General features: G+C 44.5%; 1 protein-coding gene across 1 annotated transcript in view; it reads right to left on the bottom strand.

Moving 5' to 3' along the window:
• The window catches only part of si:dkeyp-72e1.9 (syntaxin-binding protein 4), a 132,316-nt gene that overhangs the window by 55,827 nt on the left and 49,039 nt on the right, over positions 1 to 27,450 (bottom strand). The window contains exons 6-8 of the mRNA XM_063059192.1: positions 7,873 to 7,958; positions 5,938 to 6,049; positions 4,605 to 4,743 (exon numbers count right to left, since the gene is read on the bottom strand). Coding sequence (XP_062915262.1) covers positions 4,605 to 4,743; positions 5,938 to 6,049; positions 7,873 to 7,958 — 337 coding nt within the window. The remainder of the gene's footprint in view (positions 1 to 4,604; positions 4,744 to 5,937; positions 6,050 to 7,872; positions 7,959 to 27,450) is intronic.

Raw genomic sequence — 27,450 nt, 5'->3', positions numbered from 1 at the left:
GAGGGATAGAAACAGACAAGTTAGGAAAGTGTTTAATTGGAGTAAGGGGGAATTATGAGGCTATCAGGCAGGAACTTGGAAGCATAAATTGGGAACAGATGTTCTCAGGGAAATGTACAGAAGAAATGTGGCAAAATGTTCAGGGAATATTTGTGTGGAGTTCTGCATAGGTACGTTCCAATGAGACAGGGAAAGGATGGTAGGGTACAGGAACCGTGTGTACAAGGGCCGTTGTAAATCCAGTCAAGAAGAGGAGCTTACGAAAGGTTCAAAAAACTAGGTAATGATAGAGATCTAGAAGATTATAAGGCTAGCAGGAAGGAGCTTAAGAATGAAATTAGGAGAGCCAGAAGAGCTATGAGAAGGCCTTGGTGGACAAGATTAAGGAAAACCACAAGGCATTCTACAAGTATGTGAAGAGCAAGAGGATAAGGCGTGAGAGAATTGGACCAATCAAGTGTGACAGTGGACAAGTGTGTATGGAACCAGAGGAGACAGCAGAGGTACTTAGTGAATACTGTGCTTCAGTATTCACTACAGAAAAAGATCTTGGCAATTGTAGGGATGACTTACAGTGGACTGAAATGATTGAGCATATAGATATTAAGAAAGAGGATGTGTTGGAGCTTTTGGTAAAGATCAAGTTAGATAAGTCTTCAGAACTAGAAGAGATGTGCCCCAGGCTACTGTGGGAGGTGAGGGAGGAGATTGCTGAGCCTCTGGTGTTGATCTTTGCACCATCAATGGGGACGGAAGAGGTTCTGGAAGATTGGAGGGTTGCGGCTGTTGTTCCCTTATTCAAGAAAAGGAGTAGGGATAGCCCAGGAAATTATAGGCCAGTGAGTCTTACTTCAGTGGTTGGTGAGTTGATGGAAAAGATCCTGAGAGGCAGGTGTTATGAACATTTGGAGAGGCATGATATGATTAGACATAATCAGCATGGCTTTGTCAAAGGCAGGCCTTGCCTCACAAGCCTGATCGAATTTTTTGAGGATGTGACTAAACATATTGATGAAGGTAGAGCAGTAGATGTAATGTATATGGATTTCAGCAAGGCCTTTGATAAGGTACCCCATGCAAGGCTTGTTGAGAAAGTAAGGAGGCATAGGATCCAAGGGGACTTTGCATTGTGGATCCAGAATTGGCTTTCCCACAGAAGGGAAAGAGTAATTGTAGACGGGTCATATTTTGCATGGAGGTCAGTGACCAGTGGTATGCTTCAGGGATCTGTTCTGTGACTCCTTCTCTTCGTGATTCTTATAAATGACTTGGATGAGGAAGTGGAGGAGTGGGTTAGTAAATTTGCTGATGACACAAAGGTTGGGGGTGTTGTGGATAGTGTGGAGGGCTGTCAGAGGTTACAGCGGGACATTTATAGGATGTAAAACTGGGCTGAGAAGTGGCAGATGGAGTTCAACCCAGATAAGTGTGAGGTGGTTCATTTTGGTAGGTCAAATATGATGGCAGAATATGGTATTAGTGGTAAGACTCTTGGCAATGTGGAGAATTAGAGGGATCTTGGGGTCCGAGTCCATAGGAGACTCAAAGCTGCTGCGCAGGTTGACTCTGTGGTTAAGAAAGCATATGGTGCATTGGCCTTCATCAATTGTGGGATTGAGTTTAGGAGCCAAGAGTTAATGTTGCAGCCATATAGGACCCTAGTCAGACCCCGCTTGGAGTACTGTGCTCAGTTCTGGTCACCTCACTGCAGGAACTATGTGGAAACCATAGAACGGGTGCAGAGGAGATTTACAAGGATGTTGCCTGGATTAGGGAGCATGCTCTGTGAGAATAGGTTCAGTGAGCTCGGCCTTTTTTCCTTAGAGCAACAGAGGATGAGATGTGACCTGATAGAGATATGCAAGATGATGAGAGGCATTGATCGTGTGGATAGTCAGAGGCTTTTTCCCAGGGCTGAAATGGCTAGCACAAGAGGGCGCAGTTTTAAGGTGCTTGAAAGTAGGTACAGAGGAGATGTCAGCAGTAAGATTTTTATGCAGAGAATGGTGGAATGGGCTGCCGGCGATGGTGGTGGAGGCAGATACAATAGAGTCTCTTAAAAGACTCCTGGATAGATACATGGAGCTTAGAAAAATAGAGGGCTATGGGCAACTCTAGGTAATTTCTAAGGTAAGGACATGTTCGGCACAGCTTTGTGGACCAAAGGGCCTGTATTGTGCTGTAGGTTTTCTATGTTCTATGACACCAACTTCTATAGATGTGTGTAGGAGAGTATATTGACCGGTTGCATCACAGTCTGATATGGAAATGCCAATGTCCTTGCATGGAAAATCTTACAAAACATATTGGATATGGCTCAGTTCATCACTGGCAAAACCCTCTCCAACAATGAGCACATCTACAGGGACGGCTGTCACAGGAAAGCAGCATTCATCATTAGGTGCCCCCACCACCCAGGTCAGGCATTGTTCTCATTGCTGCCATTAGGAAGGAGGTACAGAAGCCTCAAGGCTTACACCACCAGGTTCAGGTACAGTTATTACCCCTCAACCATCGGGATCTTGAACCAGTGGGACAACTTCACTCAACTTCACTTGCCCCATCATTGAACTGTTTCCTTGACTGCTGGACTCACTTTCGAAGACTCTTCATCTCATCTTCTTGATATTGATTGCTTATTTATTTATTATTATTATTATTTCTTTCTTTTGTATTTGTACAGTTTGTTGACTTTTGCACACTGGTTGAAGGCCCAGTTGGTGCGGTCTTTCATTGATTCCATTATGATTATTATCGTATTATAGATTTATCGAGTAGGCTCACAAGAAAATAAATCCCAGGGTTGACATATGTACTTTGATAATAAATTTACTTCGTACTTTGTAACTGCAAGAAGATAGTGCTAGCCCAGAAAGGCAATTTGGTCAGCATGGATGTGTTGAGTCAGAGGGCCTGTTTCTGTGCAATAGAGTTAAAAAATACACATGGACTAAGATGTTAACTGTCCTGTGCTATCACCAGTGGGATCATCAGTTGATCTGCCACCTGTCTTCAGGAGTTTCGGCCCGCTTATGATCAAGACTCCCTTGAGGTGGTGGGCCAGATAATCTATGACTCTGTAACTTTGCCATGGTGAAGTACAAATCAGCAGCAAGTTCTACTGCTTACACCATTCAATAGCAGAGAGAGGCCATTCATTTCAAAGAAGAGGAACGGTTGCAAGGACTTAGCTAGTAAGTAATGTATACTTTTTGGAATTAAATGAGTTTGTTGTTTTGATGTTTAACATTTAACTAATTTTGTACACTTTCTGTATTTTAAATATTTTTTTTAAAATGTCTCTGAGCATCAGAAATATTCATAGCTTTTCACATATTTGACAATTGACTAAACTAGGAAGGATGCCTTAGTTGGATGTCAGAGACTTCTTCAGCAGTTCTGTGAGCAGAACTTATTCTACAACCAACCATTACCCTCAGCTCACCCTGTGAGAGCAAAAGTTTCTTGTTGCGTACCCAACATCATCCACGGGCTCCTAGCATTTACATTCAGAGTGGCTTCAGAGGGCATGTTTACAATTACAAATCTCCAAAGGAAAGTTCTGTACTTGCTGTGTGGGTCAGTGATAAAAATGAGCAGTTCACCACAGGCAGGACAATCTAACCCCTTAAATTAATTTCAACTCATTTAGAGGTGACAACTGCTTAAGGTGAGGTATTTCACGGCATCATATAAGCAGGTCGTGAAACGTTGTTTTCTCCAAATAATGGAGAAGATTTGATTTTGGGAAACTGGATAAATATTTAATTATTTGTTTTTCACATGTACTTCCTAATATCACTGTCACCCAAAAATCAGGAAGTCATTTTTGGTGCTGAACTGGAAGTGGAGCGATCCAGAGTCTGTACATGGAAATGTCATCTTCAGATCTGGAATACTGCTGGCTGGCTTTTAGGTGACATCTACCTTGACAGCCATTGCGGAATGGGTTGTTTTGGGAATATGGTATCTGATTTGATTGGTAAGCAGAAGGTCAGAGGTCAAGCTTCTGAACTCCTGTGGAATCAAGAATAGGATAGGAAAACACACTGTGGTCAGGGAGATTTAGCATCAGAGGGGCAAAGGTTGCTTCCGGAAGAAGGGGAAGAATTAATCACAGGAGTACAGACCAGACTGTGTTCTAATTCACAAACAGGACAAAATGCAGCCTATTTAGTTATTCTTTAACATTTCCTATAACAGATTAAATAAATCTGTGTTCATGATTAACTGACATAACTAGCTTTTGGATAGTTTTTCTCCAATAGCTTCATCCCAATGAAAAATCAGCAACTCTAAGTTCTGAAGAAGTTCAGATGGGTGACTTTCACATTTATAAAGAAGCCATTTCCTGATCTACATGCCCAGACATTGAGCAGTGAAGTGAAACTCTTAAACAATTTACAGGTGACACCATACCCAGAAATATATATTGGGAAGATGCAGAATCTAATACAAAATAAGAACATGCCTTGACTTTAGACTTAATATAGAAATAATAAATATCAGATTATCTCAAAGGAAATTGCAAACATGTTTCTTGTGAAAAAAATATAAAACTGACTTCAGTGATATTTCCAAAATCCCAGATAGCCAGCCCTTACCATTTGGCCGTCTTCCCCGAAGATGATATCCTCCACGTAGACTTTGGGTCCATCAGGCCTGTTGGATCCTCCTGAGACAGTGAGTCCAAGGACTGCAGATTTGGTGATGGTAACAAGCTGAATCTCTTCATCACTATGACTATGAGAAGAAGAAAAATCTGTGAGAAACAATATTAAATCTAAGTTCCTTAGAAAAAGAGACTCCTCTATCAATTAAACTGCAGTGACTTTCATGCTCAAATTATGAATAAAGTTTGAATTTCTTGATTTCCATTGAGTTTGCTGTATTTATCAACAAAAAAAACAACATAAGAACACAAGAAAACAGAAGCAGGGGTAGAAGGTCACCTGGGTGCTCGAGCCTACCCCACCATTTAATACCATCACGGTTGATCTAAACTGGCCTGAACTCTTCTTTAAGGTAGCTGAGAGCAAGGGATATTTGAGGAAAAATTGCTTCACACGTAAGACTTATGAGTGGTTTGAATCTCATAAGTGGAAAGAGGTAGTGATCCCAATTGGATGAGCACTAACTATTCCAGTATTCTACAAGGGTGCACACTTCGTAAAAGTCATAGTCACACATTGAAGAAATAGACCCTTCAACTCCTACACCCTTGATGAACATCCCATTTACAAGTGCTTGATCCGTGGTCTTCCATGTGTTTGGCAATTCAACTACTTGTCTAGAGGGATCCTGAATGTTGTGAGAGTACCTGCCTCCATCACCCTCTCACGTAGTGTCATCCAGATTCCAACCATCTGGCGGGGGTCTGGAAAGAGGGTGGAATCCTCTCCAAGCCTCTTGCCTCTCACCTCATACCTGTGCCTTATCTTCAGACACCCCTATCCAGGTAAAAAGATTCTTACTTCTACTTTATCCATTCCCCTCATTATTTTGTATACTATCAGATCTGATCTCAGTCTTGTCTGTTCAAAAGGAATTCAAATGCAACCTATCCATTCTCTCCTCATAACTAAAACACTTCATCCTAGATAATAATTGGTAAATCTCCTCCGTACCCTTTCCAGTACAAACATAACCCTGGTCAGATAGTTCTTTCCCAGGAAGTATGGATACAACTAGATGAATGGTGTCATGGTATATGCCGTTTCTCTGATTCACCAGGAGGTTTTGATCAATAGTTGCTGGAATTCAACCATAGGTCAGACTGAAAGGATTGCATGCTGTCGCATTGAGGTGTGGCCTTCTCAACATGGAAACGCACCAGTGACAATTGGCTGCCTTTATTCAAATGCCTGCACATCTCAGAGACTAGCTGAGTAAACAATGGAGTGAGTGCCACACAAAAATGACAGTTTTCTGACGTACACTACATTAGAATGAAGTAAACTTCCAGTGTTTCCATTGGACGAGTGGCGGGAACTCATTGGGCTTGACAGTCGAGGGCTCACAGAAGTTAATGAGGTGCCTGATGATCTGCCTGTTCCAAATCCAAAGGGAAAGAGGAAAAAGATAATTAACAATTGAGATGAAATCTGAAGAATCCTAATCTTATATATTCTATATTATCACTAGATTGCTTGTCCAAGTGTAGGAGCCATGTATCTATTTTCTGTCTGTATTGTATTTTGTGTTGTGCATTTACTAATGATAATTTGTCAAGTGGTTGGGGTGTGGTAGAAGGGAAGAGTATAGTTGAGTATTCACACTTTGTCTAAGTCAGGTTGGTCTAGGTAGAACCAGTGAGGCAGTTGGAATGACTTTTTTTTTGTTGACTACTTAAGAATTAAGAATCAATTAAGAATGCTTAAATATGCTTAAATACATTAAGATTGCTTATGCTATTGCTTAGACTGTTTATTTCATTATATCACTAGATTTAGTTTCATTAGGTTTAATTGTTACAAGATTGTTCGTTGTTTAGAAACGCAAACACGAGGAAATCTGCAGATGCTGGACATTCAAGCAACACACATAAAAGTTGTTGGTGAACGCAGCAGGCCAGGCAGCATCTCTAGGAAGAGGTACAGTCGACGTTTCAGGCCGAGACCCTTCGTCAGGACTAACTGAAAGAAGAGCTAGTAAGAGATTTGAAAATGGGAGGGGGAGGGGGAGATCCGAAATGATAGGATAGCCTGTCTTCTCCTATCATTTTGGATCTCCCCCTCCCCCCCCCCCTCCCCCTCCCCCTCCCACTTTCAAATCTGTTACTAGCTCTTCTTTCAGTTAGTCCTGACGAAAGGTCTTGGCCTGAAACGTCCACTGTACCTCTTCCTAGAGATGCTGCCTGGCCTGCTGCGTTCACCAGCAACTTTTATGTGTGTTGTTCGTTGTTTGCTGGTTTCTTAATAAGGGATCGAATGCATTCTTTTGAACTTCGGAACTTGGATAGCTCGCCTTACGGTGTTAACCACGCTGCCACCCCATGCTTAGTCTTTAAGAGGTTTTGGTTTGCTTTCAAGTAGCCACTAAACCAAGGTTGCAAGGAACACAAGAAAACAATATTAAGGAGAGTATCAAATAGCTGGCTTCAATTTGTTTTGCTCTAATAACCTTCCACCATTATAAAGGACACCTGAATTATGAAATATAATATTCACTGGCAGGCTATTGCGCCTTTGGAGCTGATGAAGTCTCACTCAGTTACTCTAACAGAGAGGGAACTTGCATTACACCTCTCATTTATATCCTGATCACAAATGAGTTCCTGGAATCTGGGCATTGGCATAAACTTGGCAGTCGTCAGGAGCAAGCATTTCAGTTGCGAAATACCTGTTAGTGATTTGCTTGTGAAAAGGCAATGCTGGGAAGCCATACGACACACCGGTAGAAGGTAGATCCCAGAGGAAATGACCAGTGCTACCTCATAACCCGCAGCTGCGATGAAACTGATTTTAGAACGGTTTTGTGGGCCTGTCACCACTTTGGTAAAAGACCCACTGGCTGCACTTAGAGATATCGTCACTGCCTGCTGAAATCATTCCCTCCATTCACCATATCAGATGGGAAGTGGGTGGGGCAGATCTGTGCAAGGAGCATTAGCAGACATAAGTACAAGGAAGATAAAAAAAAATATGCTGGAAGCTTGGAATAAAAACAAAAAATACCAAATATGCTCAAGAGCAGGCAGCATTTGTGTAAAGAGAAACAGAGTCTAATGTTTGTCTCCACAGACACTGATTGACCCGGTGTGTTTTTCCAACATTCAGTTTTTGTTCTTTAATGTTCCTTTGCAATAACTAGATTATATTGTATGACAAACTTTAGAAATAGTTGGCATTTGTCACAAAAACTGAAACTCACAATTTCCTCGTGGGGTGGGTGAATTCTGTCCTGATCCTGTACTACTCCTGGATTCATGGTTTTCCAACAATTCGGAAAATTCTCGCCTGTTAGAAATGAAATAGAACCATGATGACATGTGTGCATTACAATAGCTTTAACATACTAAGAAACATGTTTGAAATACTACAAAATATTCTGTCTGGGTGCATAACGACTTGGTTGGCAACTGCTCTGCATATGACTGCAAGAAATTGCAGGAGCTGTGGACACAGCTCAGCGAATCATTGATTCAGCCTCCCCTCTATGGACTCTGTCTATACTCCTTGTTGTCTTAGACTAGATTAGATTCAACTTTATTGTCGTTGTGCTGAGTACAGATACAAAGGCAATGAAATGCAGTTAGCATCTAACCAGAAATGCAAAGAATAATGTTATTTAGAAAATAACTGTGAATAAAAAGGAAGTGCTACAGCACACAAATATAAAAGTACTGAGACAGTACAATACAGATGCATTACGCTTAGCGCTGTGATGGGAGGTTCAGCAGGGTCACAGCCTCAGGGAAGAAGCTCTTCCTGTGCCTGCTGGTGTGGAAGCGGAGGCTCCTGTAGCACCTACCGGATAGGAGAAGAGTGAAAAGTCCATGGTTAGGGTGAGATGCATCCCTGATAATCCTTTCCGCCCCCCCCCCCCCAGGCAACGTTTATGGTTGATGTTCTCAATGGTGGGCAACTGGGTGCCGATAATCCGCTGGGCAGTTCTCACCACCCGCTGGAGTGCTTTGCGGTCCAATACAGGGCAATTGCCCTACCACACTGAGATGCAGTTGGTGAGTATGCTCTCAATGGTACAGCGGTAAAAGTCCGTCAGTATCCTGGGACAGAGGTGAGCTTTCTTGATGCTCCGCAGGAAATAAAGGTGCTGTTGCGCCTTTTTGATCAGGATAGAGTTCAGGGACCAGGTGAGATCCTCGGAAATGTGGACACCAAGGAATTTGAAGTTTGATACACGCTCCACGACAGCTCTGTTGATGTAGATGGGGATGTGAGTGTAGCTCCTAGCATGCCTGAAGTCCACAATTTTCTCCTTGGTCTTCTGGGTGTTAAGGGCCAGGTTGTTGCTTCGTAAAGCAGCTGCATAGTCAACAGCTGCATCCGTCCCAGACATTCAATCTTTTCCCCTCTCTCATCGGGCAGAAGATACAAAAACCTGAAAGCACACAGCAGCCGGCTCAAGGACACTATTATCAGAATCTTGAATGGTCCTTTTGTGTAGTCAGATGGACTCTTGGCCTCACAATCTACCTCATTATGATCTTACACTTTACCATTTACCTGCTTTGTACCTTTTGGTAGCTTTTACACTTAATTCTGCATTGTTACTGTTTTACTTTATTCTAGCAAATGAATTCGGTCTGTACAGACAGTATACAGGACAAGCTGTTCACTGTATCTTGGTACCTATGGCAACAATAAGCCAAGCCAAACATCATTTTACTATAAAGAGTGCAGAAAACATTTATGAGGATGGAATGGGGACTGAAGGCCTGTGCTGTAAGCAGAGACTGGATAGACCAGGCTTTTTTGCCGGGAGCATAGGAGGCTGAGAGGTGACCATTTGGAGTATTCATGAAGAGCACAGATAAGATGAATGGTCATAGTCTTTTTCTCAGGATAGGGGAGTCTAAAACTAGAAGGTACAGATTTAAGGTGAGAGGGAAAAGATTTAAGCAGGGTCTGAAGTGCAATATTTTCACATACAGGCTGGTGGGTACATGGAACGAACTGCCAGAATAGTAGGGGCAGGTACAATTACAGCCTTTAAAATACATCAGGGCAGGTAAATGGATAGGAAAGGTCTAGGGGGATACGTACCAAACTCGGGGAAAAGGGAGTAGCTGAAGTAGACCGGCCACTTGGTTGGTATGAATAAGTTGGACTGAACAGCCCGCTTCGCCTCTGTACCACACTATGATTCTGTAAGTGGGTACATCTGTACTCGAGGTGGTGTTGCAACAGTACTCCTGCCGCTCACTCCAAAGTTCCTGTGTTCAAAACCCACTCCGGAGATCGGAACACACATTGCGCACTGACTCTCTCAGTACACATCCGCACTGCAACTTTAAGCCAACAGTCCTAATGAAGGGCCTCAGCCCAAAACATCGACTGCTTATTCCCCTCCGTTGATGCCGCCTGACCTGCTGAGTTCCTCCGGCATTTTGTGTGTGTTGCTCATTCTCTCCTTTCCTTTCCCCAGTTCTAATGAAGGGTCTTGCATTCAAAACGTTAACTGTGTTTTAGTTTCTATTACTATGTCAGATTTCCAGCATTTGCAGCTGTTTGATTTTTATGTTCTGACACACCCAGTGCCAGCTTTCATGTAAACGGTAAACAGTGGCCTCTCTCCTCTCTGCACTAGTACTGCAAGTCTGAACTAGGGAGAGCATACTCACTGCCCGATATGCCGCTGGTGTTCAGGGCAGCAATGAAGGTCCTCCTTCAGTGGATGTGGTATATTTGGATTTTCAAAAGGCTTTTGACAAGGTCCCACACAGGAGATTAGTGTGCAGACTTAAAGCACACGGTATTGGGGGTAAGGTATTGGTGTGGGTGGAGAATTGGTTAGCGGACAGGAAGCAAAGAGTGGGAATAAACGGGACCTTTTCAGAATGGCAGGCGGTGACTAGTGGGGTACCGCAAGGCTCAGTGCTGGGACCCCAGTTGTTTACAATATATAGTAATGACTTGGATGAGGGAATTAAATGCAGCATCTCCAAGTTTGCGGATGACACGAAGCTGGGTGGCAGTGTTAGCAGTGAGGAGGATGCTAAGAGGATGCAGGGTGACTTGGATAGGTTGGGTGAGTGGGCAAATTCATGGCAGATGCAATTTAATGTGGATAAATGTGAAGTTATCCACTTTGGTGGCAAAAATAGGAAAACAGATTATTATCTGAATGGTGGCCGATTAGGAAAAGGGGAGGTGCAACGAGACCTGGGTGTCATTATACACCAGTCATTGAAAGTGGGCATGCAGGTACAGCAGGCGGTGAAAAAGGCGAATGGTATGCTGGCATTTATAGCGAGAGGATTCGAGTACAGGAGCAGGGAAGTACTACTGCAGTTGTACAAGGCCTTGGTGAGACCACACCTGGAGTATTGTGTGCAGTTTTGGTCCCCTAATCTGAGGAAAAACATCTTTGCCATAGAGGGAGTACAAAGAAGGTTCACCAGATTGATTCCTGGGATGGCAGGACTTTTATATGAAGAAAGATTGGATGAATTGGGCTTATACTCGTTGGAATTTAGAAGATTGAGGGGGAATCTGATTGAAACGTATAAGATCCTAAAGGGATTGGACAGGCTAGATGCAGGAAGATTGTTCCCGATGTTGGGGAGGTCCAGAACGAGGGGTCACAGTTTGAGGATAGAGGGGAAGCCTTTTAGGACCGAGATTAGGAAAAACTTCTTCACACAGAGAGTGGTGAATCTGTGGAATTCTCTGCCACAGGAAACTGTTGAGGCCAGTTCATTGGCTATATTTAAGAGGGAATTAGATATGGCCCTTGTGGCTACGGGGGTCAGGGGGTATGGAGGGAAGGCTGGGGCGGGGTTCTGAGTTGGATGATCAGCCATGATCATAATAAATGGCGGTGCAGGCTCGAAGGGCCGAATGGCCTACTCCTGCACCTATTTTCTATGTTTCTATGTTTCTATGTTTTCGGTCTGCGTAGAAGGATTCTTCATTGCCATTTCCGTAACAATTGCTTTTTGACCACTCAGGGTTGTTAGCCCTGACGGAACCCCAAAAACTGGAGGACTGGTAGACCACTCTTAGCCTAGCATCTACCCTTTGGCCTGTTGGCATGCGTGCTGCCACCAAAAGCCAAAGCACAAGGCCAACGCAACTCTCTGGCTCATTGAGGCAATCAAGCCTCCAAACCCTACGACAAGGTTGTGGTCCTCTAGGAGGGACTAGGGAGAGGTCCACACTGCTTTCATTACATGTCACCATCTACTACTTTGCTGTATGTGGGATTTTGCTGTATATAAGTCAACTGCCTTTTAAAAAATAGTTCTGTAGGGTTTGACATGACTGACAAGGCCAGGGTTTCTTGCCTATTCCTGGCCTCTGAGAAGGGGGTGATAAGGCCCCTATTTGAACTGCTGGATTTCCTCCAGTGAAGAGACTCCCACAGTATCATTTTTTGGCCAGATAAAAGATTTAGAAACAGCAGTTCTGAAGTGCTTGTTGGTTAGCATCTGTCTGTCTTGAAGGACAATGGGTGATGATGATTGTCGTCACAAGCCTGAGCGGAAGGTCTGGAGATCCTGAGATGCCCAGTTGTCAAGATCCCCCGCTCGGCCTCACCAGTGTAGTCCAAAGGAAAGCTTGTGAAGCAATACGTTTGGCACCAGCTTGGCTGCAGGAGCTGCTGGAAGGATGTTCAATGACGTCTGGCCACCTCAGGGGGCTCCACTCCGGATTTGCTGTCTGGGTTTACGCCACTTGCTGTCGCCTCTCCCGAGGCTGCCCACATGGCAGTGGGGCTATTTACTCCTTGCTGGGGATCTGGTTCACGAGCACCGGGGCGTGTCCACACACCGCTGGGCCTGCGTGCTACGTGTGCAGGGGCCAGACATCCTCCCTGTCTTCCATAGTTCAACCCGTGTCCGAAGAGTGTTCAGCTTCCGTGTGTCGCCAGCGAGGAGACACTACATGAGGCTTGCTGTTGGAGAGGCTGTGTACTTGCAGGGACAGACTTACACATTCAGCTCTCCTTTTCGTGAGACTGCTAGCCAGCGGCGGAAGCTGAAAGTGCGAGTGACAAGCACTACCCACTACACTACCACACTAGATGCATCACAACAACCATAATGTATTTCCAAGTTCAGGATGATGTGGGCTTGGCAAGGAACCTGCAGGAGGTGGGGGTTCCAATGTGCTTGAATAGTTGTAGACAGGTAATTTGGGGTAGCCAAGCTTTTTGGAACTGGGGCTTTTTGATCTGCAGCTACTGCTTGCTGATGGCGGAGGGAATAATAGGGTCATGGTGGTAGATGGGCACCATTCAAGGGGGCTTGAATGTTGTTGAGCTTCTTGAGTTGTTGCTGGAGCTGCGCTCATCCAAGAAAGTAGAGATAATTCCATCACACCTCAGAGCCTTGCTCTGCACATGATGGGAAGAGTCTGAGGCATCAGGAGGCAATTGATAACGTGATACCTATTGCATGTCCTTCTCACCACAGCATTTATGTGCTGGTTAATCTGTTCCATACCTTACAATATTTCATTTATGTACTTCCGTGTGATGATGATCATCTATGTGTTTCATCTATGGAGGAATTTAAAGTGGGGGGTTACATGGGAGGCAGGGTTTGAGGGTCGGCACAACATTGTGGGCCAAAGGGCCTGTAATGTGCTGTACTATTCTATGTTCTACTCTAGTTTGTTATTTATGCATGATTCATCTGTAGATTTTATTCTTACAAGTTATCGTGTGTAATGTATGTTATGTGTACTACTGTGCTTTTCACCCTGGTTCAGAGAAACGTTTTCTCATTTCTATGTATATTATATGGTTATATACATTATATACATGTACATAATTGTGTTGAAATGGTTGTTGTGATGTATCTAGTGCGGTGGTGTAGTGGGTAGTGCTCGTCGGCACCCCCACTTTCAGCTTCCATCGCTGGCCAGCAGTCTTGTGAAAAGGAGAGCTGAATGTGTAAGTCTGTCCCTGCCAGTACACAGCCTGTCCAGCAGCAAGCCTCATGTAGAGCCTCCTCACGGGCGACACACAGAAATTCAACTTCCTTCAGACTCAGGATGAACTGCCGAGGACAGAGAGGTGGTCTGGCCCCTGCACACGTAGCACACAAGCCCACTGGTGTGTGGACACACCCTGTTTCTCGTGAACCAGATCCCCAGCTACGGGTAGATTGCCCCACTGCCCTGTGGGCAGCCTCGGGAGAGATGAGGCCCACAGGATGAATCCCAGAGAGCAAATCCAGAGTGGAGCTCCTCAGGCAGGGGACGTCATTGGACATCCTTCTGGCAGATCCTGCAGCCAAACCGGTGCCAAACGTATTGCTTCATTGGGTTTCCTTTGGACTACACTGGTGAGGCTGAGTGGGGGATCTTGACAACTGGGCATCTCAGGATCTCCATACCTTCTGCCCAGGCTTGTGATGGTGATCATCACCCATCATCCTGCGAGACAGATGGATGCCAACCACCATTGTTAAATGACAATAAACTAGACTTGACTTGACTGGGTTTCTGGTCAATAATTATGGTAGGAGATGGTATTGGCACAGAATATTAGACATAATTGATTGATTCTGATTTATCTATCACACGTACGTTGAAGAATACAGTGAAATGTGTCATTTGCATTAACAACCAACACACTCAAGGATGTGCTGGGGGCAGCCTGCAAGTGTCTCCACATATTCCATTGCATGTTCTCTCCAAGTTCAGCAGAACAGCACATGCAGTAGCAACAAAACAAAACAAAACAAGACAACAACAGCCAAATAGTGCAGAAACTTCCATTAAGGTGGCAGCGCAGTCGATTGCAGCTTTTCAGGTCCAATAAATGATGAAATGTGTGACTTAAACATTTTTATTGTGACCAGTTTTATAAGAAAATTAACTGATAGGTTGTTCCAAGCATCTTAGAGGACTTGCCAGAGTTCCTCTGCAGACTTTGCCTGTCTCGCTTGCTTCTGTCTCTCAAGTAACTCCAGACAGCCTCGGTGATGTTGAGATCAGGGCTCTGTGGAGGCCATTCCATCTGAAACCATATAAAGAATCACGGGTGCCTAAGACTTTTGCATAGTATTGTAACTCAGAAACTGCTGATCTCCTGGGATTTCCACACCTAACAGTCTTGAGAGTTTACAGAGAATGGTGTAAAAAAAAGCAAAAAAAAAAAATCCAGTGAGCAGCAGTTCTGTGGGTGGAAAGGCCTCGTTAATGAGAGAGGTCGGAGGAGAATGGCCCGACTGGTTCAAGCTGACAGGAAGGTGACGGTAACTCAAGTAACCATGGGTTATAACAGCTGAAGAACATCTCTGAACGCACAACATGTCGAACTTGTACCTAATAAAATGGCCACTGAGTGGAGCGTAATCAATTTGGCTGTACTTGGCACCATTTCCAAGTGTGTGTACAACTCACATGTGGAACTGTAGAAAACAGTGAAGGGAGCAGACGATATAGGTAGGATGGTGAACTAGGTGGAAATAATGCAGATGAAAATTAATGCATTAGATATAATGTGTTACATTTTACTTTATTTTATTTTATTTAGAGTTACAGCATTTAACAAGCCCTCCTGGCTTTCAAGCCAGAATGATTTACAATGACCAATGACCTGCTAACCGGCGCACCTTGGACTGTGGGTGGAAACTGGAGTACCTGGAGGAAGCTCGTGTATTTCACAGGGAGAACATACAAACCTCTCACAGAGAACGCCGGGATTGAATTCCGAGCTCAGATGTTCCAAGCTGTAACAGCATCACGCTAACCTCTGCTTTCTCATGGCGCCCCAGTTTTGGTAAGAGAAATGAGAAGGCGGCACTTTTCCAAACAGACTACAGGAACATGGGATCTTGGGGCATCTGTGCACAGATCATTGAAATCGCAGGGCAGGTTGAAAGGATATTTCAAAAAAAAGCATTAAAATCCTAGGCCTTTCATATCAAAGTAACACACACGAAACCCTGGAGGAACTCAGCAGGCCAGGCAGCATCTATGGGAAAGAGTAAACAGTCAATGTTTCAGGCCAAGAACCTCATCAGGACTGGAAAAAAAGTCCTGACCCCTTTTTTTCCAGTCCTGATGAAGGGTTTCAGCCCGAAATGTTGACTGTTTATTCATTTCTATAGAAGCTGCCTGGCCTGCTGAGTTCCTCCAGCATTTTGTGTGTGTTGCTTTGATTTCCAGCATCTGCAGATTTTCTCATTCTTTTATATTGAGGCAGTCATAATTTCTCACAAGACAGAAAGATACCATCCAATCAGCCCTATGCCAGCTCATTGAGTAATCCTGTCTCTGCCATTTGTCCACTTGTTATAGTTCACATGCCATTATCTCCCCTCAGATTCCCAACTCTTCTCTTCCACAACCTATGCACTAACTATCAAGGACAAGTAGGTCAAATATGATGGCAGGATATACTATTAATGGTAAGAACTTGGCCGTGTGGAGGATCAGAGGGATCTTGGGGTCCTAGTCCATAGGACGCTCAAAGCAGCTGCACAGGTTGACTCTGTGGTTAAGAAGGCATATGGTGTATTGGCCTTCATCAAGCGTGGAATTGAATTTAGGAGCCGAGAGGTAATGTTGCAGATATATAGGACCCTGGTCAGACCCCACTTGGAGTACTATGCTCAGTTCTGGTCACCTCACTACAGGAAGGATGTGGAAACCATAGAAAGGGTGCAGAGGAGATTTACAAGGATCTTGCCTGGATTGGGGAGCATGCCTTATGAAGACAGGTTGAGTGTACTCGTCCTTTTCTCCCTGGAATGATGGAGGATGAGAGGTGACCTGATGGAGGTGTATAAGATGATGAGAGGCATTGATTGTGTGGATAGTCAGAGGCTTTTTCCTAGGGCTGAAATGGCTGCCACGAGAGGGCACATGTTTAAGATGGTTGGGAGTAGGTACTGAGGAGATGTCAGGGTACGCTTTTTACTCAGAGAGTGGTGAGTGCGTGGAATGGGCTGCTGGCAACAGTGGTGGAGGTGGATACGATAGGGTCTTTTAAGAGACTTTTGGATAGGTACATGGAGCTTTGAAAAACAGAGGGCTAACCCTAGTAATTTCTAAGGTAGGGACATGTTCGGCCCAACTTTGTGGGCCGAAGGGCCTGTATTGTGCTGTAGGTTTTCTATGTTCTATGACTGTACAACTCATTTCTTGATACAGTGGATTCTGGTTAATCGCAGCAGCCGCTTATTTGGGAACAAAAACTAATTGAGAAAATAGCCGGAATTCCTTTCATTTATTTGGGACAATATGCCACTTAATTGGAACAGGAGACTGTTGCTGAACTGTTTCTAACTAGTGTCAGTCATGTGTGCTTGTGTGGCTGACACTACAGCGTGCTTAGAGCGAACAGTATTTAAATAGCATTAGTTGTGTGTGTTTGTGTTCTAAAATCTGTGATTTTTGTCACTAATACTTGGCAAGAAATAAGTAATAAAACAATTCAGAATTGTTCTGCTCACTTGGGTTTCAAGCATTCAGACTTGGAGATGCCAGAAATGGCCAGGAGTGAAAATGAAACAATTTCACTACTTCAACAAGTTCAGAACTACCAAGAATTTGAAGGTATTGACAATCATCTTGAATGTTGCCTTCGGTCCCCACCGGATACTCAGCTCTCACCTGTGGCTCCAAGTGGCTGTTTGCACACGACAGCCGCAACACCCTGGGACACTGCTTTGACAGGGGGGCCAAACCAGACGAGGGGAGCTGGTGGGCTTCATACGCCAGTGAGATAGGGTCATACCTGTCCTAGCACGTTAAGTCACCTCCTGCAAACTGGGCAGATGAGATCTGCAGTGGTTTCCTGTCATCCCCAGATACGACAGACAACCATTAGTAGTATTGGTAGTGTTCTAATTTGTTCTGTATTTCATGTAAATAAATAATTTTCAACTCAGTCAAATGGTAGTTTGTCCTTTCCATGAAGCTTTGGCTAATTGGGTCAGCTGATTAATTTGGCCAAAATATACTTGTCCTGGTGTGGCCCAATGAACTGGAATCCCCTGCTGTATTTATGTATGTATTTATTTTCTTTGTGGTTGCACAGTATGTCTTCTTACGCACATCGGTTGTAAATCTGTCTTGGTTAGTGTGTCACTTTACATTGATTCCATTGTGTTTACGGTATTTACTGTGAATGCCCACTAAAAAATGAATCTCAGGGTAGCATATGGTGAGATACGCATTCTTTGGTAATAAATGTTCTTCGAACTTTGATCTCACAGTGAGCAACTGCCCGGTCCATCTTTGGGTGTTGTGAGGAAACTAGATCTTCCAGGGTCAACAAATGCGGCCACAGGGAGCTGACGGACAGCACCTCAGGTCAGGGCTGAACCCAGATCTCCAGAACTGCGGAGTCTCGAGCCCGAACCATTAACCACCCTCCACCCGACCCGTAGAGTCCCTCCAGCAGTTAGTTTTTGCTAGCGGCACTACCAGCTAGTAGGTCACTGTGCTGTGTCGTGCAAGAGGAAGGAAACGATCAGAAGCTCTACAGTGATTACAGACGTGAGTCACACTGATTTTGCAATGCTACTTACAGTGGCCGGCTGTACTCTGGTGAGAACCATGGGCAGTAAGGACAGAGTGCTTAATAACAATATCGGGAAAGCTGACACAAGCATCTGATAACACTGCCAGATAAACTAACATTCTGAAATATGGGCCTGAGGCTGAGTACATTGCATTGTGCATTGTAGGATCCCTGGGAGCAGTGGAGAATTTGAAATAATGTATGAAAAAAGGGCAGCAACACTGAGCAGTGCAAATATTTGACAAAGGAGTGTAATGACGTTAAGAATCGTTGGGCGCGGGGTGGGACATCCTTCAGGGATTATGGATAGGATTAAGAGCCAGTTAATATAAACAAGAACCAGTCTTTAGTCTAAAACAAGGAATACTGAATAATTACACACCATTGTCTGCAGACATAAACACGAGGAATTCTGCAGATGCTGGAAATTCAAGCAACACACATCAAAGTTGCTGGTGAACGCAGCAGGACAGGCAGCATCTCTAGGAAGAGGTACAGTTGACGTTTCGGGCCGAGACCCTTCGTCAGGACTAACTGAAGGAAGAGCTAGTAAGAGATTTGAAAGTGGGAGGGGGAGGGGGAGATCGAAAATGATAGGAGAAGGCAGGAGGGGGAGGGATGGAGCCAAGAGCTGGACAGGTGATTGGCAAAGGGGATATGAGAGGATCATGGGACAGGAGGTCCAGGGAGAAGGAAAAGGGGGAGGGGGGGAAAAACCCAGAGGATGGGCAAGGGGTATAGTCAGAGGGACAGAGGGAGAAAAAGGAGAGTGAGAGAAAGAATGTGTGTATAAAAATAAATAACGGATGGGGTACGAGGGGGAGGTGGGGCATTAGCGGAAGTTAGAGAAGTCAGTGTTCATGCCATCAGGTTGGCGGCTACCCAGACGGAATATAAGGTGTTGTTCCTCCAACCTGAGTGTGGCTTTATCTTTACAGTAGAGGAGGCCGTGGATAGACATGTCAGAATGGGAATGGGACGTGGAATTAAAATGTGTGGCCACTGGGAGATCCTGCTTTCTCTGGCGGACAGAGCGTAGGTGTTCAGCGAAACGGTCTCCCAGTCTGCGTCGGGTCTCGCCAATATATAGAAGGCCACATCGGGAGCACCGGATGCAATATATCAACCCAGCCGACTCACAGGTGAAGTGTCGCCTCACCTGGAAGGACTGTTTGGGGCCCTGAATGGTGGTAAGGGAGGAAGTGTAAGGGCATGTGTAGCACTTGTTCCACTTACACGGCAGAGTACCAGGAGGTAGATCAGTGGGGAGGGATGGGGGGGAAGAATGGACAAGGGAGTCGCGTAGGGAGCGATCCCTGCGGAAAACAGAGCGGGGGGGGGAGGGAAAGATGTGCTTAGTGGTGGGATCCCCTGATGTGGCCTTCTATATATTGGCGAGACCCAATGCAGACTGGGAGATTGTTTTGCTGAACACCTACGCTCAGTCCGCCAGAGAAAGCAGGATCTCCCAGTGGCCACACATTTTAATTCCACATCCCATTCCCATTCTGATATGTCTATCCATGGCCTCCTCTACTGTAAAGATGAAGCCACACTCAGGTTGGAGGAACAACACCTTATAGTCCGTCTGGGTAGCCTCCAACCTGATGGCATGAACATTGACTTCTCTAACTTCTGCTAATATCCCACCTCCCCCTCATACCCCATCCATTATTTATTTATAGAAACATAGAAACATAGAAAATAGGTGCAGGAGTAGGCCATTCGGCCCTTCGAGCCTGCACCGCCATTCAGTATGATCATGGCTGATCATCCAACTCAGAACCCTATACCAGCCTTCCCTCCATACCCCCGATCCCTTTAGCCACAGGGGCCATATCTAACTCCCTCTTAAATATAGCCAATGAACTGGCTCAACTGTTTCCTGTGGCAGAGAATTCCACAGATTCACCACTCTCTGTGTGAAGAAGTCTTTCTTCATCTCGGTCTTAAAAGGCTTCCCCTTTATCCTCAGACTGTGACCCCTCGTTCTGGACTTCCCCAACATCGGGAACAATCTTCCTGCATCTAGCCTGTCCAATCCCTTTAGGATTTTATACGTTTCAATAAGATCCCCCCTCAATCTTCTAAATTCCAGCAAGTATATGCCTAGTCGATCCAGTCTTTCTTCACATGAAGGTCCTGCCATCCCAGGAATCAATCTGGTGAACCTTCTTTGTACTCCCTCTATGACAAGGATGTCTTTCCTCAGATTAGGGGACCAAAACTGCACACAATACTCCAGGTGTGGTCTCACCAAGGCCTTGTACAACTGCAGTAGTACCTCCCTGCTCCTGTACTCAAATCCCCTTGCTATGAATGCCAACATACCATTCGCCTTTTTCATCGCCTGCTGTACCTGCATGCCCACTTTCAATGACTGGTGTACAATGACACCCAGGTCTCATTGCACCTCCCCTTTTCCTAATCAGCCACCATTCAAATAATAATCTGTTTTCCTGTTTTTGCCACCAAAGTGGATAACCTCACATTTATCCACATTAAATTGCATCTGCCATGAATTTGCCCACTCACCTAACCTATCCAAGTCACCCTGCATCCTCTTAGCATCCTCCTCACAGCTAACACTGCCACCCAGCTTCGTGTCATCCACAAACTTGGAGATGCTGCATTTAATTCCCTCATCTAAGTCATTAATATATATTGTAAACAACTGGGGTCCCAGCACTGAGCCTTGCGGTACCCCACTAGTCACTGCCTGCCATTCTGAAAAGGTCCCATTTATTCCCACTCTTTGCTTCCTGCCTGCCAACGAATTCTCTATCCACATCAATACCTTACCCCCAATATTGTGTGCTTTAAGTTTGCACACTAATCTCCTGTGTGGGACCTTGTCAAAAGCCTTTTGAAAATCCAAATATACCACATCCACTGGTTCTCCCCTATCCACTCTACTAGTTACATCCTCAAAATATTCTATGAGATTCGTCAGACATGATTTTCCTTTCTCAAATCCATGCTGACTTTGTCCGATGATTTCACCGCTTTCCAAATGTGCTGTTATCACATCTTTGATAACTGACTCTACCATTTTCCCCACCACCGATGTTAGGCTAACCAGTCTATAATTCCCCGGTTTCTCTCTCCCTCCTTTTTTAAAAAGTGGGGTTACATTAGCCACCCTCCAATTATCAGGAACTAGTCCAGAAACTCTTTAGAGTTTTGAAGAATTATCACTAATGCATCCACTATTATATACACACACTCTTTCTCTCTCTCTCCTTTTTCTCCCTCTGTCCCTCTCACTATACCCCTTGCCCATCCTCTGGGTTCCCCCCCCCGCTTGTCTTTCTCTCCGGACCTCCTGTCCCATGATCCTCTCATATCCCCTTTTGACTATCATCTGTCCAGCTCTTGGCTCCATCCCTCCCCCTCCTGTCTTCTCCTATCATTTTGGATCTCCCCCTCCCCCTTTCAAATCTCTTACTAGCTCTTCAGTTAGTCCTGACGAAGGGTCTCGGCCCAAACGTCGACTGTACCTCTTCCTAGAGATGCTGCCTGGCCTGCTGCGTTCACCAGCAACTTTGATGATTGTCTGCAGACAGCTATCTCTCGGCAGTGGTTTGGAATGCTTTGATTCCCATCAAAGGACTTTGAATTCCTGGAAGGTGGTACTAAGATACATATGTGCTGGGACACATCATCGGTGATATAAACTGGGGTTATCAGGTGTTTCGGATCTTTCAACATCAGACACCCTCGCCCAGGCAACCCAGCCAGGGTTGATCAGGCCCTGGCTTGTGTCCCAGCAGCACTGGTCCACAGGTCACACCTCCCGATCGATAGGCATATGGAGGCTTGCTCATCAGCCTCTATGATGGTCCTGATGGCTGGAAACAGAAATGGTGGAGCGGGTGGAGGGATGATGGACAGATGGAGATGTTCTCTCACTGGACTGTGGTTGGACAAGTTCTGATCTCCCAAGGGACCATTCTTGCCATGAACAATGAGTCCATTGTTATCAGGGAGAGGGTGATAATGCGAGAAGCCCACCAAATTTAATGTCAGGAGCTTATCTTAATCGTTCTCCTTCATTATTACCTAATATGTTGGGCGGTAGAACAGTAGCTATTGGGGAGGAGAGCAAATGTCACAGCCAGGTGACCTTTGAAGAGTGTGCCGATCATTTGGGAATGCTGGGGTGTACTGTGTGTGGGAAAAGAAGGTCGGGGATCAGAGCTGGTGCAACACACACAAAATGCTGGAGGGACGCAGCAGACTGGATGAAGGGTCTTGGCCTGAAACGTTGACTGTTTATTCGCCTCTATAGATGCAGCCTCGCTTGCTGAGTTCCTCCAGTATTTTGTGTGTGCTGATGAAGATTTCCAGCATCTGCAGAATCCCTTGTGTTCAGGGCTGGTAGCCAGGGAAGGGGAACCAAGTATGCATGGCCATCATTGTGCTTAGGATTGGGAGGAGCTCTGTCATGATAAATAGGGAGTGGGAGAGGCTGAGTTTAGCTGGGGAACTGGGATAGAAAAATGGGCACTAGTGAGGGGATGGACAGCACCCCAGTTGATCATTTCATGGTGAGAACTTGACAATGAAGTGCTCTGTCTCCACATCTTGGGGGTGAGATTGGTGATATCCACCATTCTGGGCCCAGAACTAATACTGAAGCCAATGAATCTGCGGAAACTTACTGAACCCAGAGATCATTGAAGTGGTACCCAAAGCAGTAGTGTGATCACTTGAGCCGAGTATGATGTTCTCCTAAGGGGTTGTCCATTGGTGGGTCCTTAAGTGGCTGTAGCAAACTGAACACTGGTCCATCCCTCTCCTCCAGCCCCAACAGCCTGACCTTTTCAATCTGGCCCGGTGCTTAAATCAGCCAAACCTTGAGTTGTTCCTCGTTCTCAGACCTGGGCCCTGTCACTTTGATACGCTCTCACCTCAGTTCTGCTGCTTAGAATTGCCTCTGCTCCAGCAATGGCCAAACAGTGGCTCATTTCCTGCTCTCAGGCTCGGGCCTTAACGCCTCAATTCAGTTTGTACTCGCCTTACCACAACCATCCTGCACCTTCGAGACTTCAGTTCAGGCTGCAAAAATGCTAGGTTGTGCAGGTGGGTCAAAGGCTCAACTCCGAAAGGGAAGTTACAGGCTATAGATTGCAGTGATTGCTTCAGAGAAAATATGTGATTAATAAAGCAGTTAGTAGTTTTGTTTGCTGCCAGCAAGTCGTCACTGTGCTTCACCATTGTGCATTTACCCTACAGCAAAACCAATACCTCATTTTTGCTTCCAGACCATTCATTGCCTTTGTAGATTGACCAATTGGAAGAAAATCCCTTTATGATTCTTTCCATGGGAATATTTCATTTATTTCGGCTACGTGTTCTTCTCATTATTTATCTCTCAACTAATATATCCAAAGCAGATCTTTCATTATTCCAGTACTGACTAAAATTCATTGACATAAATGTTAACTTAATTTCTCCCTCCACAAATCTTCCTGACCCCCATTTTCTGTTTTTATCCCTGAAAGAGATTATTTACTCATTATTTCATCCCTTTTTGCTCCAGCTTGTGGTGCTCAACTTAAATGAACTATTTCCCAGTGCAACAACAACAGCACACCAAAAATACTTCAATAACTTTAAGACAAACCGGTGGCTCAAAGCAAGAAATTATACAGATGCTGGAAATCCTGAGGAACATACATCAAGTGCTGGATGAATTTAGCAGGTTAGGCAGCATTGTGGAGAGGAATAAACAAGTCGTTTTATTTTGGACCGAGAGCTTTCATCAGGAAGGGAGAGAGTGATATGTGTACAAGATAGCAGGTGAGAGGTGAAACCAGGTGAGAGGGATGTAGGTGGGTGGGAGATGATGGGTGGAAAAGATTAAGAGCTGAAGAAAAATAAATCTGATATGTGAGGACAGTGGACCATGGGAGAAAGAGAAAGAAGGGAACCAGATGCACCAGTGGTGTAAATAAATGTAAGTCTCTTTCTAACACAGAATATTCCTTTTAACTACTTAGTTTAATCCATATGTACTATTGTCTCAGTGAACATATATAAGTATATTTGGGGATTTTATTTTAAGACAGAATTTGCTAAATGAGACAGGCATGAAGCTTACATCTCAGTCCTTGCTCTGTAATCCTTGCACCTGGCTACCTGCCTAAATGGTGATTGTCTTCATCTTTCAATAAGCAGTTTGACCCAGCATGCATGCATGTGTACCAGGTCAAAAACTCATTTGGCTCAATCCAGCTAACTCATTTCCATGGCAAGTCTCAATCTGCTAAATCGTTAACCCCCTCGAGCACCAATTTCTTCAGTAATCACAAGTGGACTTGAGATTCCTTTTGCCAATGCTTTTGTTAGCAACATCTACAATACCTTTTGCTGAAACAGCAGCAGAGTAATTTCACCTCGTGCTTCTATCAAAAAGCTTCATAGAGCTGACGGAGATAACAAATAGCTTCATAGAGCTGACTGTGATCATGGCTTTGGTTAAAGTATATACAGTATACTATATGGTATATAGAAATCCACGGCATAGTAAATTTTAAATTGTCCCATTCAAGTCTAATGATTTAATCATTGGGGAGTCTTTGTACTCTTGGGGGATAACATCTTTCCTGAAAAGGGGAGTCACTCTGCTCGGCTCGTGAGAATTGTAGCTGTGAAACAATCTCAGTTTCTGGGGCCTCCTCCATAGCGATTGACTCTGGGACTGTAGGAAGTGGTTCTGACAGCTCCGGCCACCTTTGTTCTCTAACAATTGACTCTGCTCTTCTCAACTGATCGATGTGTTGTCTCTAGGTGATATCCGATGGAATCTCCACTGTGTAGGAGAGTGGTCCAGTCCCGTCCTTAATCTTTCCAAGTACCCACTTTTGATCACTGCTGTAGTCCCTCACCAGGACTGCTTGTCCAGGAGTGAAACATTGAACCTCCTTGTTTGAGGAGCCCTCAATTTGTCTCAGCTGATTGTTCTGAGATTGGGTTTGAGGAGATTGGAGCGTGAACAGAAGGGATGACCCAGGAACAGGGAGCTGGTGAGCTGTCGGTTGTGGAGTGTGCTGCATTGTGATATGCAAGGAGAGAGTTGGCGAGCTTCTGATGCAGGGCAGTGTAGTGTGCTCTGCTAACATTGCTCACGGTACATTCTTTAGATCTGGGACAAACCTTTCTACCAAGCCATTTGTGGTTGGGTGTATGATGTAGATGTAATATTTCTTATTCCATTCATTTTCAGGAATTACTGAAACTGTTTTGCAACAATCTGTGGTCCACTGTCTCTGACTAAGTGTCTGGAACACCAGTTCTTGAGAGGAGTCTTCTCAACATATCAGCAGTGTGCAAGGCTGAAGTGGAGACTATTGGGAACACATCTGGCCAGTTTGTAGTTGCATTGACTACTACCAAAAAATTTTGCCCATGAAAGGTCTGGCAAAATCTACATGAGTCCTCTGCCAGGCAATGCAGGCATTCCCCAGGGACGGAAAAGCACTGCTGTTGGCATCTTGCACACTGCATGACAAGTTACTTGGTTTAAAGATCTATCCCAGGCCACCAGACAAAACTACAAGCCAATGCTTTAATTTTAACCTTGCCCAGATGACGAGCATACAGCTCCTCCAACACTTTAGCTCTCAGATTGGATGGTCCAACAACTCTCAATCACCATATCAGACAACCTCCATCACAGGCAAGCTTCACTGGATGATATGGATCATAATATATGTACAGAGTCTGAAGTCACCATTTCCTTTGCCTTTTGAAAACCACCTGATACTGCTTCGTCCATTGCCATTTCTTCCTGATCTGTGCCAATGAGTTTAAGAGGTGGAGCACGGTAGCTAAGTTTGGTATGAGCCAATTATAGTAATTGAAAAATCATGTGATACTTCCTTTGGCCTTTGGGCATTCAGCACTGCTTGAATTTACTCAGCAAGCTCGTGACACTTGGTTAAAAGAATTCACACTTGTTGCATCGTGCTCTGATCTTCTAATATTTAATAATCTTATAATATTTTAATATTGTCTTGAGATTTTGGAGATGTTCCCTGTCATCCTCACCAGTAACAATGATGCCATCCAGGTAACCCTGAGTGCCTGGGTAGCCTCGCAGTACCTGTCCATAGCTTTCTGCCAGAGTGCAGGTGCAGAGGCTACTCCAAAAATAAGCCTATTATAGCAATAAAGTCCTTTGTGAGTGTTTATGGTGAGAAACTCATTTATCTCTTATTCCATCTCCATCTGTAGGTAAGTCTCAGCTAAGTCCACTTTGCTGAAGTATTTTCCCCCAAAGAGGTTTGCAAAGCTACCCTCTATCCTAGGCAGAGGGTATTGATCCACTTTCAGTATTGGGTTGATAGTGACCTTAAAATCACTAGGGATCCCGATAGTCTCATTCTTCTTGACTACTGGGACTGCTGGCATTGCCCATGGGCTCCACTAAACCTTGGGAAGAATTTCTTCTGCCTCCAGGCAATCTAACTCACTGGCTGTTTTATCACGGATGGTATAAGGAACTGGATAGGCTTTGCAAAACTTGGATGTGATATTTTCATTTAACACAACTTTAACATTGATATGTTTAAGTTTTCCAATGCCATTTTTGCAATGGATTTTGTACGTAAATGGTGGATGGATCTCCAATCAAGTTGTAGCTGTCTCAGCCAATCACTATGTGGGGCCTCCTGTTTTTACCACATACAAGCCCAATGTGGGTTGTTAGCTGTTGTATTTCATTGTTACAAATGTCAGTGTCAAGGAATTATCTTTTCTCCAGTATAAGTTCTTAGTTGGATATCTGCCAGCTTCAGTCCAGCATCTTTGAAATTCTGTTAAAATTCTTTTGTTTTGAATAACCAAAACAGTCGAGCCAGTGTCCAATTCCATTTTAATGTATTTGCCGTTTAAACCATATTGCTTGTCTATTTTTGTTTTTACAATGTAAGTGTCAAGGCTACACAGTCCTGAGTTAATCTCATCACTATCAGAGTTTTCATCAACAGCACACAGATTAGTGCTCTTTTTGAAACTGCAACTTGACTCTAGCCTTTTCTCTTCACTGTTCAGTCCATTTACTTTTGTCTGCCTGATATGCCCTTTTGTATGTGTCATACTTTGTTTCATTTTCTGCAAGTTTCACCTTTAAATCTGCGTTGGACCCACATTTTGATTCCACATCCCATTCCCATTCTGACATGTCTATCCATGGCCTCCTCTACTGTAAAGATGAAGCCACACTCAGGTTGGAGGAACAACACCTTATATTCCGTCTGGGTAGCCTCCAAC

This window comes from Mobula hypostoma, chromosome 9 (assembly GCF_963921235.1).
Source record: "Mobula hypostoma chromosome 9, sMobHyp1.1, whole genome shotgun sequence".
NCBI classification, from domain to species: Eukaryota; Metazoa; Chordata; class Chondrichthyes; order Myliobatiformes; family Myliobatidae; genus Mobula; species Mobula hypostoma.
This window is presented reverse-complemented; position numbering and strand designations above follow the sequence as displayed.